Below are 19164 nucleotides of genomic sequence, written 5' to 3'. Positions count from 1 at the left end.
CTCCCCTTCTCCTGTGGCTGATCTCACTGGGTTGTGATTTAGAGTGATAATAAAATTACCACGGCTCTGGAAGTAGACAGGGCACCCGTAACATCTGGTTTTAATAAAGTTATGACTGATAGAGATGGATGCACACAGAACCAACATGAGTGGGAGACACACAGACCCTCAAGCTCCAGAACTGGACCTGTTTCAGATGACAGATGTCTTTGAACCCTCTCGACTAATCCATGCAGGTACCGTTTTTACATCGCTTTCCGTACAGAGAGAGCTGGCAAGCAAATGTATTTGGTCTTTGGCTTATCTGCCCTCTTCATGTCCTCACTAACCCTTTTCAATACTCATGCTTGCTTAAGAGTACTCTCATTCCCGGACATTGCTTTCTCGCTAAATTAATTTAGCTATACAATAGAATTGAATCTCAACGTGTTGACCAACATCGAGCAATAAGATGTACAACATACCTTACGGCACTTTATGTAAGTGGTCCTGAGTAGTTTGTTGTGCATCCCTAAAATACATGGTAGAAAAGGGGCGAGGAATATCTTAGAGAAGTCCTCATTGACATCAGGCGCCATCAATTGAATGTTTTTTGGGGGGAGGAATTTTTCCTTCGTCCTGAAAGATGTGTTTGAGACACGAAGACAAAGGCCATCTTGTGTGCCTGAAGGAGGTTGAACTGTGGAAGATCTGTCTGGCTGGTTGGACTCTGTATTCTGTCTGGGCTCGGAAAAAAAAAAACATGCTGGCCAGACTTTATTGTTTGGCTCGGCTGGCAGCCTGACTCAGGGCATTCTGCTGAGAGAGGTCAATGGTGCTGCCACATGCAGTACTTCTGTCTGGTGGCAGTGCCCAGTTTCTGAACAACCAGCAGCCGTCTGCTTGTGTACCATATGGTCATGGATCCTGGATAGACGATGCAGTTGAAATATCCAAATTCTTGCAGTCCAAATGTGCGTTTTTGACAACGTGATGTATCGAGATGCACGCAAACCAAAGAAAATTTTTTCATCGAAATCATGGTATATTATTTATCGTGCTGAACAGAGCATATTACAGGGAGACATCATGTACTAGAACATCCTTTTTGGTTCCGTGATGGCAATTAGTGTTGTTTCCTCTGCACTCTGAGCAGACGCATCACTTACAGTCTGGGAGTTGATGCCCACCGTCTGTGTAGAACAGACTGTGCAAGCAGGATAATTATGCAATAGGACAGATCCAAGCATTGACAGAAGAGCTTCAGGGGATCTGTGACACCTTTTAAATTCTAGCTACAGTAGTACTGGAGACCATCTTTTAAGCAGAACTTAATCAGTGTCCTTGGGTTAACCCATACTGCTTTTTCTCCAAGAAGGTGCCGGTGCAAACTGGGAGTCTAATTTCTCTTTAAACTCTGTAGAACATTGGTTTTCAATCCTGGCCATGGTTCCAGACCCTCAGAAAAACTCAACCAGTTTTTCTGATCTTTACTGATTTAAGAATAGGCACCTGTCCAGTGCCTATTATGTGGAGAAAGGGGCACCAGATTGCTTATCTTGTAATAGACTATTTATACCTTTGCAGACCATGGGCTCTAATTGAATTACTTCTCCCATGAGCAACTGTTACAATAAGGTATTTTTAACCAATTTGATTTGCAGTCCTGTGAGTCTGAGCGGCAAGCCTTGCCTAACATTTGCTTTTGAGCGTGTTACGCTAGACGGGTGTGAACAAGTGTAAAGGAAAGTGAAATAGCAAATGTATGACTGTCTTCTGGGATAGTATCAAAGTTAAAATTTTTGTCTATGAATCACTGCTGATATGGCGTGGGGCTCCCGGTTGGGATTAAGTTTAGGTAAAGTGTTGTTGAAGATATCCAGGGGGGCAGGTTCAGCTCCTTTTAATGTGTTCCCAATGTTCTGGAGCCAGACTCGGTGAGTTATGAGAACTCTGAACTCCACTTCAGTCATCACCGTAACTCAAACACATGCTTACATAAGAGCCGACCAACACTAGTCATGACAACGGGAAGTTATGCTTGTTTGGGGGGGGTCATGGCATCGGAGCAGATGGTCTTTTTCATCTCAGGTGTATGGAGACATCCAGTGATCTCGATTAATTTAGTTCTGTCCACATTTGACAGCATAAACTATCTGTCTGTTGCAGCTTTGTCTCTTTGTTCATGTTCTAGATTTGCAAAGACGTTCCTGTCCAGAGAGATTGAGCAATTTATAACGCATATGTATACACCTCTAATACATGCACATGTATACCCGTATTGCTTGGCCAGCACTTTTTGTTTTGAAACTTGAACACGATTTTGGCTAAAGCTCTTCTTCTGAGCTACTTTGTCAGGAATGTTTCTTCACTGAGGAATCCCCAGCGACAGGGCCTTCGTTGCCCTGCATGAAATACTGTTCCATTTATTAATATGAGGAAATCTCTTCAGAAAGGGAGTGCAGCCTCCAGCATGTGAATAGAGGGGGCCCATGGAACTGCTGTGGTTTGCTGTGGAATGAGCCTGATTTAACACATGAATAACAGAAACTAGAGCTCTGCAAAACAACTGGACAGAATCTCAGCTATTGGGGGAGGAGGTGTGCTCTCCATCGTTTGCTTCAGCTCCATCTTTGGACTGAAAACCTTTTTATGTTTTTCTCTTCGAAATTGATGAATATCACAATGCTTACACATTCCTATCTTTAGAAACTCGTTGTGATATGATCCTTGAAATGAATCTCCCAATTGAAAATGTTTGCAGTATGCCGAAGAAATGAGCACTGTAATTGGGGAATTTCTCCCTTTTTGGGGAGCAGATCTGCAGGTGGGTCTGCGTGTGTGTGGTTAAGTGTACAAAGTTCAGAGTCTGATGGATATCAGATGGATTTGTTGATTATAGTTTGAGCAGCTTTGTTGATGTGGGCTTGCCAGCAGGTCACCTGTCAGTGCCTGAGGGGGTACGTCTGTGGGTGTATATTCTTTCTTTGTAGGTGAGTTCCTCAAGTGAAGGTCAGTCCACACAAACGCACAGGGCAAGAGGACAACTGATTGGAGGCTGGTAGTTGCACCAATAAGAGACCTTGCAGTCCTGCAGTTAATTAGCTCAATCCCAGCTCCTTTTTATCCTGTTGCAATTCCAGATGTGAACCGTCAAGCTTTACGCAAATTGAGTTACTGTAAATCTGCTCTATGGCCTGGCGAACACACTATGAAAGCACATAGGCCAAGAGGCTTGTTCACGGCCCCTGACCTGGAACCCATGAGCTTCTGACTTTGTGCAGGGGCATCGGTAGTCAGGTCTCTTACAAAGTGATTTAGTCACGGCTTGTCTCCAGTAAGGGTTTATCCCACTGACACCGGAAAGACTTCATATCCAAACATGTCATAAAGAAAAAGATCTGCAGTAAACCAGGTGTTAAAGCCAATCGGGCTTGGAGAACTTGCTGATTTAGTTGGCGCCATGTGAACCTTGCACATGGCCTGAGGTTAGATTCATCTTGGGCTTACTCAAGGTTTCTCAGTTGGGATACACTTTAAAATTTGTGTAATCGTATTTGTGTGCTGATACCAATATCTGATTTCTTAGAACAACATCCGCCAATACCCCCTTGGTGATTCTGCTTTTTATTTTTTACTTACACCTTGTTTTACACCTAGTATAATTAAATCGGCAACTTCAAAAATAAATTATTTTATTGCTTTTGTTCTCTTTCTTTATTTATAATTTGACTGTTTTGTTTTTCCCCCTTAAAAAAAAAAAAAAAAAAAATTCACCTAAGCCACACAAGAGATATTTTCTTGACCGCATGAGTTGTCACCAAATTTTGATTGACAGGACATAAGTTTTCATAAGGACATAAGGTCTCCTATCAATGTTTTAGTTTACTGAAAACAGGTTTTTGGAAATGCTTTTCAAAATGCTGTGCGTGAACTGGTGAAACAGATTTTGTAATATACTTCATGAGAACCATTTGCACATGGCAACAGTTTATAAAAATGTGCTGGAATTCGACAGGAAGGAATTTTGACTGCAATAGCGGAACACTGATTTGTTTTTTGGGGTCGGTTGTCATAGATAACGTTTACAAGTCAGCCTACAATCGTTAAAATGATCACACAACTACATGGACGAGTATGCATATACTGCATCAGTTAAGTAGTACACATTCTTCCGTGTTTTTTTACATAAAATCTTTATAGCACAATATCGCCAACTACTGGCCTGGCATGGCTGTGTGGCAACATTTAAAGTGTTTTTGTGATTCTTTTTCAGAAATGTCTATATACATGTAAACAAAGTTTAAAGCACTGCTGAAAGTTGACCATTCTGACCCATCTCTTCTGTCTTGTATTTTTAGCAATTGTTCAGGGAAGAGATGATACATTTTCTGCTGTATCAGCTGCCGTCAGACATACCAACACTCTGTATCAGCCAGTATCATCTTTTTAAAGTATTTTTCATGAACGTCACTGGTAGAGTCCGTCCTAAACCTCCTGTCTTTTTTAAATGTTACACTTGCTTTTTTAGGCCTGGATATGTTTCACTGTGAAACAATAGACAAATATGGCTTTGCGTTCCAAGTTTGTTCTTGCTCTTCGAAGCAGCAGGATTGGGTAATTTTGTAGCAATGAAGTCCCAGACAGGGAAATCTTAATCAACATTCTTGGCATAATAGGAAAGCGTTGGCTCAAAGGATGTTTTGTTTGATTTTTCATTATTTTTTTTCCTTTCATTGCACTCTCAAAGGGAAGTAAGAAATTCCAACGGCTTTTTTGGCACGTTCCCGCTGGCTGTCAGTTAAGCTCAGTGTTTGCCGAGATGTGACACTGATGCCATGTATTTCAGTGCTGTGAGTGAGTTTAAATGTGGAATCAGAGGCCAGGCTTGAAGAAGTGCTCCCAGTGGGGTAGTCTCTCTCCACAGCAGGGAGGTTTGGGACTGAGCCAATCAGGTGACGAGACGGGCCAGCTTCCAGAAACACCGCCAAAACGAGGAAAATACAGTGTGATTATTTTGTGTCAGGAATAAATAATGCGAGTGCAGCATTTGAAATGATTTAGCCTCTCAGCCTTCACTTTTCACACCTGTGCTAGAGGCTTACTCTGTATTTATTCTGGGCTTCTTTAAGTCCCCTAAGGTTAGAGGTCAACGATTTGGGTGGAATCATAAATTAGGAGTTGGAGGGGAGGAATCACTTTGACAGGGACATTTTTGGATGTTTAAGTGCTGTTGTTCAAGTTAAGGTCAAGGTTTTTCTGGCATCATGCTATTCTTTCAGATCCTTAGAAGGTTCAACCTAAAATTATATTTTCTGTCAGCATTTTTTCAACCTCATGACTTTTGTAACCTTTGTGACTTACTTCTGTGGACACAAAATAAGACATTTTGGAAATTTGTCTCAGTGTTATGTCCATAAGTGGGGTTCAATATTGTTATTCCTTAAAGGGTTCATTCATCCAATGATCCAATGACCCAATCATTTACTCACCCTCAAGCCATGCTAGGTGTTTATGACTTTGTTCTTTCAGCCAAACACAATCTGAGTTTTATTCAAAATATTCTGGCTCTTCCAAGCTTTATAATGGGAATGAAGGGTACCTTAGAGTTTTAAGCCCCAAAAAGCGCATCCATCCATCCATCCATCATAAAAGTAATCCATACAGTTCCAAGGGGTCAATAAAGGCCTTCTGAAGCATAGTCATGAGTTTGTAAGGAAAAAATCCATATTTATAACTTTATAAACTACAACCTCTGGCTTCCGGCAACAGCCTAACACAAGTCGAGTTCCGTCGGAAGAGTGACCTCTGACCCAACCTTTTTTGGGCTAGGGTACCATTCAATCCCATTATAAAGCTTGGAAAAGCCAGGATATTTTGTATTATAACTCTAAATGTGTTCGGCTGAAAGAAGAAAGTCATATACACCTGGGATGGCTTGAGGGTGAGTAAATTATGGGATAATTTTCATTATTGGGTGAACTAACCTTTTAAGTTCTTACTGATGAATATTTAGCAAAGCATACAGTCCAGAGTCCAAATGTAAGCCACATTCATGGATTTATTTGAAGATATAGCCTAACAAAAATGTTATTATGTATACAAAGTGTTAATGTTAAAGAGAAATTAGCTTTGAATATTATGAGTATTTAGATATTCATATAATGTTAAAGTGAAAAACTACACCTGTGGTTTGAAGTATCATTTTGCATTCAGAAATACCTTTTGAGACCATGGCACATGGCCTTTTTAATTCACAATGAGATGATCTTTCCTGAAGGCCTTGGAAATAACTTGTTTAATTTTTATGTTTGTTGCTTTCTATTGTTGCCTTGGAAATTCTGAAAACACAGAGCTGCTTATAATCAGAAGAAACATCCTCTATCTCATAAATGCTGTGTTCAGTCAAGCACTGTCAAGTCAAGTGCTCATCATGTTTGCTCATTAAAATATAATTTTTCTCTCCTGTTATCTAAAGTTTTCCTCCAAGTCATCTACCATAGCGAACACTGATCGCATTCCTGTCTCCCCTCCCATTTCTGCCCCGTTGAAAAGGACTGGCGCTAGTACTACAAGTTTGTCCTCATATTCCCCTGGCTAATACATTGGAATTTCTTGGCCGATACCACATACTTTCTAACTTCAGTAGAATAAAGATCTTGTTGTTTTATTTTGGAACTCATTTACAGATGAATATTTACAGATACAATTCAGCCTGCGTTCTTATTGGTCAGTAGGGGAAACTTGTTCCAAAATAACAGACACAGCCAAAAGTTTGTTGAAAAATCTTGTTTTAATCTGCAGACTAACAGTCTGATCTCAGGATTGATTTGTTACCGTGCTAGTTTATCAGTTAGATATAGTACAGATAGATATAAATAGTATACCCAGAAAAAAACTTATCCTAGCAATTTTGTTAAAAGTCATGCTAACTGTTTAAGTAACTTAACTAAAAAAAAAAAACATTATGACCACTCTTAAAGAAACAATTAGATGACTAACCTGCAAAACAAGTCTAAGCAGTTTATGCAACTTGTCCATGTTGCCATCTCTCTACAGCTATGTTTCCATCCACCTATTTTTAAGCAAGTTTTTGATTATCGCCCAAAAAAACACTGGATGGAATCACAAAGATGTGCATACATTTAAAAAATATGCATATCCCTTGATGCGCAACAAAAACACTTTGCCTCAACAGTGAATGCGATTGGATAGCTGGACTAACCAGTGGACCAATTTCATTGCACAGCATCTCAAATGTTGATTTGGTCAATCTGCAATGCCTGAGATAAAGTCTATCATTAAAATGTTTCGGTATAATGAACTCCCAGAAGCATCTCACACGATTGCGTTCCCAAACACCAGGCATCCGTACGCAAGATAACATGACAGCGTTTATTGCGTTTCGTCTCTGAGACGCAAGTCATTTATGATGTAGGATAAAAGAGCCACAGTGGCTTTCCCCGATTGCATTTTTATTACAAATATTTTGCACCAATTACCCAGGAAGTGGAAACCCTGCTTTATTCTCAAATGTTTTATGGTCCAATTTTGTTCATAAGTTAAATTAGCAAATTTGGATGGAAACAGCTCTTGACTATTGCTTCTACTAAATGACCAATGAATTTGCGACAAGTTTGATTAGATACACCATCTTTGATGTCAACAGCAATATATTTGGGAAGTAATTTTTTATCTACCATAAAAAGTGCATAAGCTTCTTTTGCACTTTTTTGCGTTTAGCACTATTTTGTTCATGTTGTTCTCGGTCCATCAGAACACTTGTTTTTGTACATCTAAAATAAGTGGAAGCAAATGACACAAGTTACAAATGGCCGTTAAAAATAAGGTTGATTGATAGTGTAAGAAGTCTCCACCTAACTGAGCCTCATTTCTTTCTCCATCTCTTATTTTCACGCACAGATAAAGAAATATTTTGAGCTGGAACCTCTGGCACGAGGCAAGAGCTGGATTCTGGAGGGAAGCACGGTGGACAACATGGACGTGGTAAAGGAGAGCTTTGGTCAGCTCATTCATCTGCTGGAGGAGAAGGACCAGGACGCAGGCAGGATATGACCCAGGGACGACATCCCAGCATCCCTCAGACACTACCCATCGCCAACTCACCACAGGCCAGCACATCTCCAGTCACCATGGCCGTTGTGTAAACTACGTAGTTACTTTAACTTTGTTACTGTGGTGAAACTAATTGAGCCATGGAAAAATGGACTTTGGTAAATCCTCACGTAAGGATGCATATCTGCAGAAAAAGAAGGTACTTCAGCCCTGAAGTTTGATACCTTCTCTCAAACCACACGTATTAACCCAGAACACACGATTACCATTGTCAGTAAAATGGTTATATCAGTTCTTTTTAATACAGACCTAGTTGCACATTGCTCCTAAATAGATGATTTAATCATATGCTTGGTCACGTAGGGCAACTGGAAGTCATGTAGTCCGTAGTTTGTTTTATTGAGTGATTACACTCAATAAAACGCATGAATGCGTGTTTGAGTGAGTGAGAGTTGCCAGTTTGTACTTAAAAGCCTTAATGTGAGTGATAATGTATTTTTAAAACAAACGTTTCAGTGTGTGTGTTCTCACAAATGACAGTCTTTAGATGTAATTCAAATTTGCCGTCTTAAATATTTGTGGCTGTGAAGTGAAAAGTGGAGTTATGAGTGATTCCTGAGTCTTAAAAAAACATAATAAAATCTTCTCCTGTCATGTAATATCTCTAAACAGCATGGAGCCGCACTCGATTGGAGATTTAGATAAACGAACATTTTTGATTTTAAGATCATTGAGGACACGAAGGTGTTTTTATAACTTGGTCTAGTATTATTTCAAAGCTGAACATATCCAGGGTTTTCCTCATCTATCTCTTTATCTTGGATGGTAATGGTTGACAAAGCCCTACTGAAAAATATAACACCGGTTTGACTTTGTCTTTTCACCACAGACACTAAAACCCAAATCCCTGTAGGTGAACACTGACAGCCTTCGATTTTGTATGCATGATGTATTGACCATGTGCTTGTTTTGGATATCGCATAATTTGTTTGTGAATCTTTTTGTATTTCTGTTGGCCCTGAATGTAAAACACTCTCTTTGCATAAGCACGCCTCCTCTAGTCTCAAAGTTCTCCCGTTTAGATGAGTTCCCAGACACGTGAACAGAGGAAGCTAATGCAAGAGCCACCAAACCAGTCATGTGCCACATCAGCCACACTTCCAAAAGCAGGTATCCTTTGAAAAACAGCTCGAATGCTTAGTCATCGTCAAACTCGGCCATCACAACCTTGTGTTTTATTTATATCTACTACAATTTTATACCCTCCGAACCAGTTCAGCTGCCTTTTTGTAATTCAAATATTTGTACATTTGTTACAGATTAGTCTCTGGAAAGGACATCTTTGTACTGGAAAGAAAGAAAAAAAAAAAGTCTAGGTGGACTTTTAGCAGTTTACCAAGGTGGCATCAAGTCATTCACATGTTTGACAGTGTTTATGTGTATTTATGCATCATTTCCACTGAGCAACATGGAAAATAAAGGCAGAAGAAGGACAAATGTGTTGTCTTTCGTCATTTGCTTGTAGGATGGTATCGTGTTTCACTTTTTCGTCTCGTGAATAATGGACGAGAACATTATCTAGACTTACTGACCTTGACACTGTAATTGGGGTCTTCAGGGGCTCTCTCTATATGAGATCATTTCCTGTCTTATGGTGTTTTTTGGCAGAGGAAAAATTGCAAATATTTTAACAAAAATGCTTTTCTAAGAAATAATAATAATAGTGCTTATGGCAGAATAGGTAATAAGGGTTTGTTTTCAAGAATTGTATTCTTTCAAAGGGGCTTTTTGCTTTGTGATATCAAGATACCATCCTGATATTTTTGCCCCCAAAAATTATTCAAATTCATTTGAAAAACATTTCCAATTATTTTGTCATTGACCCATTTAACAGTAAGTAAAGCTGTCCTCCTTTTGATATTTTCCCTTGTTTTAGTCATCTGGAAGGCTTTGAGCTCTCTTCTGACTAAAGCGTAAGGAACGCCGGCATCTCTATGGCTCATCATCTCAATAGTGATTAGTCATAGAGTTTCCCTGTCTATGGATTAGTCATCTACAGTGATTTCCAGCTGTCCTCATAACCCACAAAACTACTAGATGGAGGCCGTTTCTTTTCATTGGCTTGTAGGGATTTCCAATAAACCAGACTCAAAACGAGATCTAGAGCTAAATTGACAGACGACACATTTATAGATGCTGGGAATGTAAAAACAAAACGGGAGTGGGAACGTAAGGCTGCAAAGAATATTGAGAGAACACCACGGGTGAAAAAAAAAACTGTGTTTGTAGTCAACATTTCAAACTGGATGACAGCGAAGCACAGTTTGAGCCCAAAAGGAGGGGAAACAATTGTAAGTAAACCACTGATCTGTCAGGTCTGCCCAAATTCCCAAAGCAAAACTCCATCGCGTACAGGTAAGAAAGCTGCTGCCATAGTGTGTTTACCATAACGCTGTTTAAAGCTACACTGTGTAGGATTTTCTCCCATCTAGTGGTGGAATTGTATATAACTACCAACTGAATATTACTTTCTAGCCCCTCCCATTCCGAGGGCGTTTTAACTCCTACGGTGGCCGTATTATTTCAAATCTGCCGGCAGTCATGAGTAATCTCCCCCTCGCATTCATCACGGTGCCACTGAGTGTAAAAACGCGAAAGGCAAAGCTTGAATTTCCAGGTATGTCCCTCTTTGGCTAATGTATTTTCAAGATGGAGGCGCAACATGGCTGCCGCCATTCGAGCGACTCGCTCGTATGTATTCTAAATGGCAGATTCTACGCTTACGAGAATACTTGATTAGTTGGTAGAAGTAATTACACATTAATGAGCACATATCATTTTGAAAGAACAAAGTGTTTTTTGCTAAGAATCAACTTAAAAAATTACACAGTGTAGCTTTAAAGAGTAGACAGTTTTCAGTGATAACCCTACTCTAACAACACTGTTTTGCTAATAACCCTTTGTCGATCAGACTCTCCGTGTGCAGGGAAACAAGAACGTGGAAGTACAATCTGTCGTTTTTATGAAAGCCCTGGAGCTTGGCCAAAAGTCAGATGATGCAGAAACTTTTGCTGACAAATAAATGTGAATTTCTCGGTCCAGGTAACAGAGAAAGAGTAGACATTCCTTTACAAAAACTACTGAAATTGAAGCAATACAAAATCGGCGAACTTACGATTTAAGTGAAAGGTGGTTGTTGTTTTTTTATAGGTGAGAGTGGGGTAAGATGCGTCAGCCCCTTCATCTATCAAATTATGTTTACATTATATAAATTATGTACATACAGTATATAAAGGGATCATCATGTACACCTGACTGTATTTGACAGATGTAAATGAGGAAAGTTAGTGTTGTTGGTTTTTTTTCATTCTAAAACGTATGCCAAAACTGAAAACTAAAATGAATTTTATGAATGTTATGCTGTACCTGTGGCTCAACTTTGCCTCCAAATGCAGAAAGTGCTAATAGGACCATTATTTATATGAATACTTTTACAAAATGTTTAAAATTGTTTCGCTTGCTATATTCAAATATTGGCTGGTTTATGTAAATATGAATTATGTGCAGTATTTATTAAGTTCATATTTTTATTTCAAATGCTAATCGTTCAAATATTCTTCGCTTACCTTCCTTAGGGGGAAGCAGGACCACAATCACTAGACCAGTGTTTATTCTACACTAAAACATTATTTTTTGTCTTTTTTTAAATTATATTTTTATTTTATTTAAAAAAAAAAGAGTAAAATACAGTAGAAACATGTTAATTGGTTAACTGTAAGTAACCTTATATATATAGTGATGGTTTAACACATTATATGTAATTTAACTGTAAAATACTGTCAAATTTATGAATATCATATATATCATATACTTTACCAAATTATATGATGTTGTAAAAAAACAGTAAAAGGACATTCCCAGAAGTCCCTGCATTACACATCACAAATGATTAAATTTTTTACAATAATGTTGTTTCTTCTTATTTTTGTTATCGATAATGCACATTAGTGTTATGTTATTTAGTAATGTAACTTATTAATGTTTAATGAACAGGCTGAGCTCTGATTCATCATGCGGTTTTCTACTGTGCCTGTACTATTGTGGTGGTTATCGGTACATATTAAGGTAAAAAGTCAGATTATATTAGTATATTGATATAACATTATATCACAGAAATATACAGTTATAAGTTGTCAAATGGAAACATTGTCACTATTTTTTACTGTGAATTTCTGGCAAGTTGCCAGTTTAACGGGAAATAACCAGTTTAACAGGGATTTTACAGTGTATGACTGCATGTTAAAGAAACTTTCTTCTAGTTTCAGCTGACAGCAGACATCCTGAAATATAACTTTGACCTCTGTCTCATTTCCCCTTGACACTCAGTTCTTCTGACTGTAATTCAGTTAATAATCTCTCAATACAACATTAAAACTGTCTGTGACTTTGCTTTCTGGGAGCAGACAGAAAATTATTCCTCTGATTTTGAGATCTGACTTACAAAACCTGTTTTGACAGAATGAAATGTAAATGACGTTGTAAGAGAAAGAACTTCTGAAAGATTCATCTTTTGGTAATGGTATTGTGTCTGGAGAAGAGACATTATGTAAAATAACCTGAGACCATTTGAAATTGCTCACGCTATATCCCAGACGAATATTAGCATGCAGACAGATGAACACTTTAACTTTAACCACGTCTGAAGAACATCACAAAGCTGTCTGCAAGACAAACTTTCAATATCGTCTTCCTTTCCCCCAGTGTCAGTCTTGTCTGACAGCCTTAAAGCAATCTTCTTAAAATGCTCTCTATCTTGTGCAATGGGAGAGTTTCCGAAAGTGTCTTTTTTTTTCTTTTGCAGCTCTTCAAATGATAGTTCAAACCTGTAAGACTTTCCGCGACAAAAAAAAAATATTCTGAGGAATATTTCAACAGTTTTTGTCCATTTACTCACCCTCATGTCAATGAAAGTCAATGGGGTCCAAAACAACCGCACTAGACCCCACCCGCACTTTGACATGTTGGAGGGTGAGTGAATGATGACAGAATTTACATTTTTGGTTGAACTATCCCTTTGGGGCAAGACACCCCAGGTAGAAAGGGAAAAACATTTAACTAATAGATATTATCATACTTTGATTGATTACATGAAGAATTCCAAACATTCTGTTGACTTAATAGAGTCAAAAGATTTTTACAGAGGGGATTTGGGATATTTCTTTTTTATCACTCCATAAATCAGAAAATACTGTCAACAGCTGGAATAAAATTGAATGCACTATATGAACAAACCTGTAAAAACCTTCAGATTATAGTCAGGAATAAGAGTTTGGTGTATTTAATGCTGCCTTCACATGCTATCGGAATGATCGTAAATATGAGTTTCCTAGTTAAAAATTGGACATGATCGCCCTCTCAAGTCGTATATATTTACCTCTGGCAAGCTCAGGGATAATTCTGATACCCAAGTTCCCAAGTTTTGCGGGCCATAAACTTTAAACATGGCGGAGGGCAGAATGACTTCTGCTCTGACAGGTATGCTTTATTAGTTTTTTCCACAACTCGTATATCACCTCGTCCAGTCGTTAAAGGGTTAGTTCTCCCAAAAATGAAAATGATCCCATGATTTACTCACTCTCAAGCCATATAGGTGTATATGACTTTCTATGACTTAAAAAATATCCTGGCTCTTCCAAGCTTTATAATGGGAGTGAATGGTACCTGAGATGAAAAGCTCATCCATCCATGTATATTGACCGAAATTCCAGAATTGTCAGCAGTCTGTAGATTACGTGGTCAATGTTTATATGGTTGTCACTGAATAGGATGCTAAATATTTTGGCTTTTTTGGCTAAGATTTTCCCAATAAATAAGGCAAGAATAAACCTGGTGTCTTCCATGATGCCTTCTCTTTCGCTTGAATGCGACGAGCTCGTAATCACGACTTCAGAAGTAGGAAGTAGGAAATTTCCGATACCATGTGAAGTGCATGAGTAAAAACACATTTTGAGAAACCAACTTTAAAGATATGTATTGTAATTGAAATCTACAGGTGAAAATAAAGTGCAATAAAATAAACACAAAGTGTATAAGTTGTGAAACGCCACACAGCCCAAAAGCTCAAAATTGACCAGACAATGCATGAAAAAAAACTATGTTTTTGCCTTATCAGCCACAATGAAACTCAAGAATCCCAGAATTGCCAATGAAAATGAATTTAACTAGGCCATATTTACTCAAAGCAAAAGGACCATACGTCTGAAAAGCAAACGACCCTTTTGTAGTGCTTTTTTCCTTCATGCAGATGAGAAATGTGCAGTTCCTGCCGCCGTACCTCCACAAGCATGTTCCCATGAATGATTATAATGAGTTAGGGCTGTGACTGGAGTTGCCTCCATTAGTGAATGTAGCGCACATGCCATTTTGCATTGTATTGTGACACAAAGTTCAAATGTAAGGACAAAATGTACATCCCCCCCCTTTTCAATACTGGAACATCAAAACCGGCCCGTCTGGGGTAACGAGGCATGCATGCTCATTTAGGAATCTTTCTCCATTAGCGAGTGAGAAAAACTCTTAGTAATGTAAGAACACAATGATAGTCTCTTATAGCGGCGGTCTGTGATCTTGTTTCAAAGCCTCATTCCAGGCTTTAATTGCTGATTGTTTTTAACGGCAGATTCGGTTCCCTCAGATTCGAATGCGATTCGCTGTCGGCGAGCTTTGAGGAAGCGTACGGAAATTCCATTTCCTTGTTAAAATTAAAACCAAATTTATATGACTGCTAATGGAGAACATTTCTGCAATGGCAAAAACAGTCAACAGCACATTAATAAGCGTGGATTTTTCCATACAGGGCCATCAGTCACTGACTCTACAGGCCTCTCTGGTTTTAATAACGCTCCATAAACACTTAAGACAACAGACTGAGTGTATAAACCAAGATTAAGGTCTGTATACTGCGTGCATGAGCTGCAACAGAAACACTCTGGTTTGCCTTCATCAAAAGTGGACAGAGACAGGCAGAAGAGACTGTTTTGACTGCTGTCCATAGCAGCAGAACTATTCGATTACACCCTCAAGTACATTTCTCATGCTATTTCCAGGCATCAGTCGTACACAGATTGAGCTAAACCTCAGATGACCAGTGGCTGTCTCGCAGACATTGACTGACTCGCACGTTTGTATTGAACTTCTATGAGAGACCCAGCGGGGATCCGGTGGACTGGTTGCTAGAGAGACCCCAATGAACCGTCAGGAAATGACCCACAGAGCTCTGTTCTCTCCAGACTGGTTCTCTCTGAACATGTTGTTTGTGCCACACAACACTTTATGCTTTTTTAGCACTGTCATTTTTTTTTTTGTTGTTACTAATTTATACCTAGAGGGAACAAGGATGTCCTCGCATGAACTTGGCTGAAAATCGTAGACCTTTCAAATGAATGTTTGTTCTGCACTAATAAATATAAATATTGTTTATTACACACACACACACACAAAAATTACTACACATTTTGATATGGAAATCGGTACTGATAGGCTACTCATTTAAAGGTAGGGTGGGCAATTTTTTCCATAAACACTTTTTGTTATTCTGCTTTAAAACTCTCTTCACATCCTGAAAGCGATCAATAATAGTGATCTAAATCTAAAAATATATATATCTTCTGTGGAAGTCTAGGACCAAAAAATTCTCGTCCAATCATTGCATTCGGTCTGAAATGCAATAATTGGATGTCCTACCTGCCTGTCAACGTATGTATTTCCATATCTCCGCACACCTGCTCATGCAAACGTCACACGTCATCGGCGCGTTCAGTAAGGTTATAGACACACAGTGACTGAGCGCCGCAAACAAACAGCAGCCGCCTTTTACAGTTCCTCTTGAACCAAAACAACAAGATTTTGCTGCGTTCACGCCATGTTGTAATTGTAAGTACAAGATGGCAACCCGTGACATTCTACCCAGAGCTGGTTATGTCCTCAGACTCTGTCGACACTATCAATGGCGAAATGAATCCGCAGCAGTCAGGTGCTACAAGTAATAGCTCTGTAATTTGTTTACGTTCATTTTTATTGTAATGTAAGTGCTTTAAAGGTACACTGTGAAGTATTTTATTAGCTAAAATCAATGTCTTTATTCAGAAATATGTCCTCATTGGTGTCAAATTACCCCTGCCAATGGTCTGACTTATCCTCGTAAGCGAAGAATTTCTTATCTTTATTTACATTGCATTGGATGGGTAAGTCCAAGGAGGCTTCCATGTCAGTCCGCCATTTTGAAAAACTATAATAGCAGAGAGGGACAAAAAGCCCTAGCCTACCTCAACGCGTTTCCACAATGCATTTTCGTTCAGAGCGTCACGTGACTGAAACCAGCTGAAACGGACAAGGAGATCAGTGAGAGGCGCTTGTCACTGCCCCGGCTAATTTGAAAGGCTGCACTGCACGTACTTCATAATGCAGGATCATACTTATGCCGAGCCACAGGAGAAGGAATCCTCGTCGCCAAAAAAGCAAAAAATGTATTTAAAAGGAAACGTGGGTTAATATCGGGATAGCTTTTCCCAGGTGGAAAGAGCTAATGAAGGAGAAAGACTTTGAAAGGGACGCTGAAGTTGCCTGCTTTCTTCTCGACAGGTTAATCAATGTTACGGTCTAAATTACAAGCTTTTTTTCATTGTTTGGTTTGTAATTATAATTTGGATTGTAATTCATTATATAGGCAGCATAACAGTAGAACATAGTTAAACTCGATGAAGTGCTATTTGGAAGATGTTGTCATAGCTTCTTGGTACATAACGGCTACCATAGTTGCAACGCGCATAGAGAGCACTATTCGTTTGAATGCAAATTACAATTTCACCACTAGATGGGAGAAATTTCTTCACAGTCAGTGTACCTTTAAAGACATCTCTTGTGAAGCTTTGCTGAATCTGCGTTCACTGTTTTGAAGGAAGCGTGGCTTTGGAGACGCTCTGAAGGGAGGGCGGGATCTCATGCTTTGAAAGCTAGCATGCTATTGCTAGCCCCTCCGAAATTACCCACCCTACCTTTAATTTGAAAAGCTTGCCAATGCTTCATTCAATGATTTAAACCAGTATACCAGTGCTGCTAATAAGAGACATGAAGACAGCTCAGTATGAAGGTGATAATTTTGCGGTAAACAGTCTTTTTGTCTTCACATTCAATTCAGTATACAAACACATTCTCAACTTGGGTCAAATATGTGTTCTTTTGCTGTTAATTCATTATGTGCGCCTTGCATGAAACCCTTTTCTTTTCATTTTTTTTTTCTTTTTTCTTTTTGGAGCTTGACAGCCAGGATTCAATTCTGTTGAAGAGTTGCATAACAATTCACTTACACGTTTTTTTTTAAGAGTTTTTTTAACTGGACAACACAGCAAAAATACTACATAGGAAGGGATTTCTTTCCATATGATATAATATTCCACAAAATAATTAAAATATAAATCCTTACTATAGTAATGTCAAGAGATTTGAACTCATAACAATGGGAAAAAGTCTCTCCTTTCTCATGTAATGTCAGCTGTTTCTTAACATCGTTATAGTGGCTGCCTGCTAGTTTTCCAAAACAAGCTTGAGACAGTGACACCGTGTTCACTCCTGATTACCATCTTCCTCGTCGCAGGCATTTCAGATATGATTACTCTTCGCTGTCTCTGCGCTATCACAGATGCTGCTCAGCAGGTATCAGCCGGACCGGGCGCCCATATTCCCCCTGCCCACTGCTGATTCAGCTGTCCCGCGAGAGAACAGAGATCATCCCTGCCAGCACAGACAGACCTCACCTTACTGAACACTTACTTCAGTTTCAATGAAGCCAAAGTAAATTATCACTGGGGCTATTTGTAAATAGCTTAATTTAAGAATAGTTCACCCCAAAATGGACTCGCCCTCAAGCCATCCTAGGTGTATATGACTTAATTATTTCAGCCGAACACAATCAGAGTTATATTATATTAATAATATCCTGGCTCTTCCAAGCTTTATAATGGGAGTGTCCGAGTTTTTTAAGCTCCAAAAAGCACATCCATCCATCATAAAACGTAATCCATACTGCTCCAGGGGGGTTAATAAATGTTTTCTGAAGCGAAGCAATTCCGGAAACGTCCGAGTCGATTTCCGGCGGACCCAACTTTTTAAAGGTCCCGTTGTATGCCCCTTTTCACAAGATGTAAAATAAGTCTCTGATGTCCCCAGAGTGTGTATGTGAAGTTTGAGCTCAAAATACCCAACAGATCATTTTTTACAGCATTGACATTTTTTGGGGCTCAGAAAAACGAGCTCTTCCAGTGTGTGCCCTTTAAATGCAAATGAGCTGCTGCTGGACGACCCAGGGGGCGGAGCTTCATGAGCTCGCGCTCAGTCTGTCAGGACAAATTCATCTCATGGAATGATGATAATATCCAGGGGGGCAGGGATTTGTATTATTTTGAAGGTACCCCCGGGCGCCGCCATTGGCTAGCGGAACCCCACCTGCTGTTAGCATCCCATTGACTCCCATTCATTTTGGCGTCACTTTGACAGCGAATAACTTCACATCTGAGGCGTTTAAAGACTCCATTTGTCCATTATTTATTTCTAAAGAAACACGAAAATTTATAAAAGGCTTCATTACCTTGTAGCTTACGTTATGACCCTGTAGAAGCAGTTTTTGTAAAAGTAGGCTAACGATTGCGTCACAGCCACGCGACTCTCTGTCGCACAGTAGGAAATTACCGTATGGACAGGAGGAGAAGCTCGCGGGCAATCGGGAGGACGTCGAGGCAAAATGACAAAATAATTAATCAGAACACCTACAAAAAGTTTCTCCTGCTCCAAGATCATGGACAGCTCATACTCACGCTCTCCGTCTCTGCGAGTTTCGGAAGGTAATGATTCAGATTGATCTTGGCACAGCTACTAGAAGACAGACGGTTTGCTCACGTCACATCTACGTCGTCGAGCTCAGTTTGAGTCTGCGCAGTACGCTGGACCCCCAGGAAGTAAGAGTTTCTAATTGGCTTCACTTTGTCTCCGTTGAATCCAATGGGGTCGCTGTGTCCATTTCTTTTACTGTCTATGATAATATCAGAAACTCTCAGT

The 19164-nt window shown here is 39.3% G+C and overlaps 1 protein-coding gene across 1 annotated transcript in view; it reads left to right on the top strand.

The window, feature by feature from the left end:
- The window catches only part of arl15b (ADP-ribosylation factor-like 15b), a 47515-nt gene extending 37936 nt beyond the window's left edge, over positions 1-9579 (top strand). The window contains exon 5 of the mRNA XM_084400538.1: positions 7903-9579. Coding sequence (XP_084256664.1) covers positions 7903-8055 — 153 coding nt within the window. The 3' untranslated portion in view covers positions 8056-9579. The remainder of the gene's footprint in view (positions 1-7902) is intronic.
- The last annotated feature ends 9585 nt before the right edge of the window (positions 9580-19164 follow it).

Source organism: Rutilus rutilus, assembly GCF_951802725.1.
Source record: "Rutilus rutilus genome assembly, chromosome: 25".
In the NCBI taxonomy this organism is placed as follows: domain Eukaryota; kingdom Metazoa; phylum Chordata; class Actinopteri; order Cypriniformes; family Leuciscidae; genus Rutilus; species Rutilus rutilus.
This window is presented reverse-complemented; position numbering and strand designations above follow the sequence as displayed.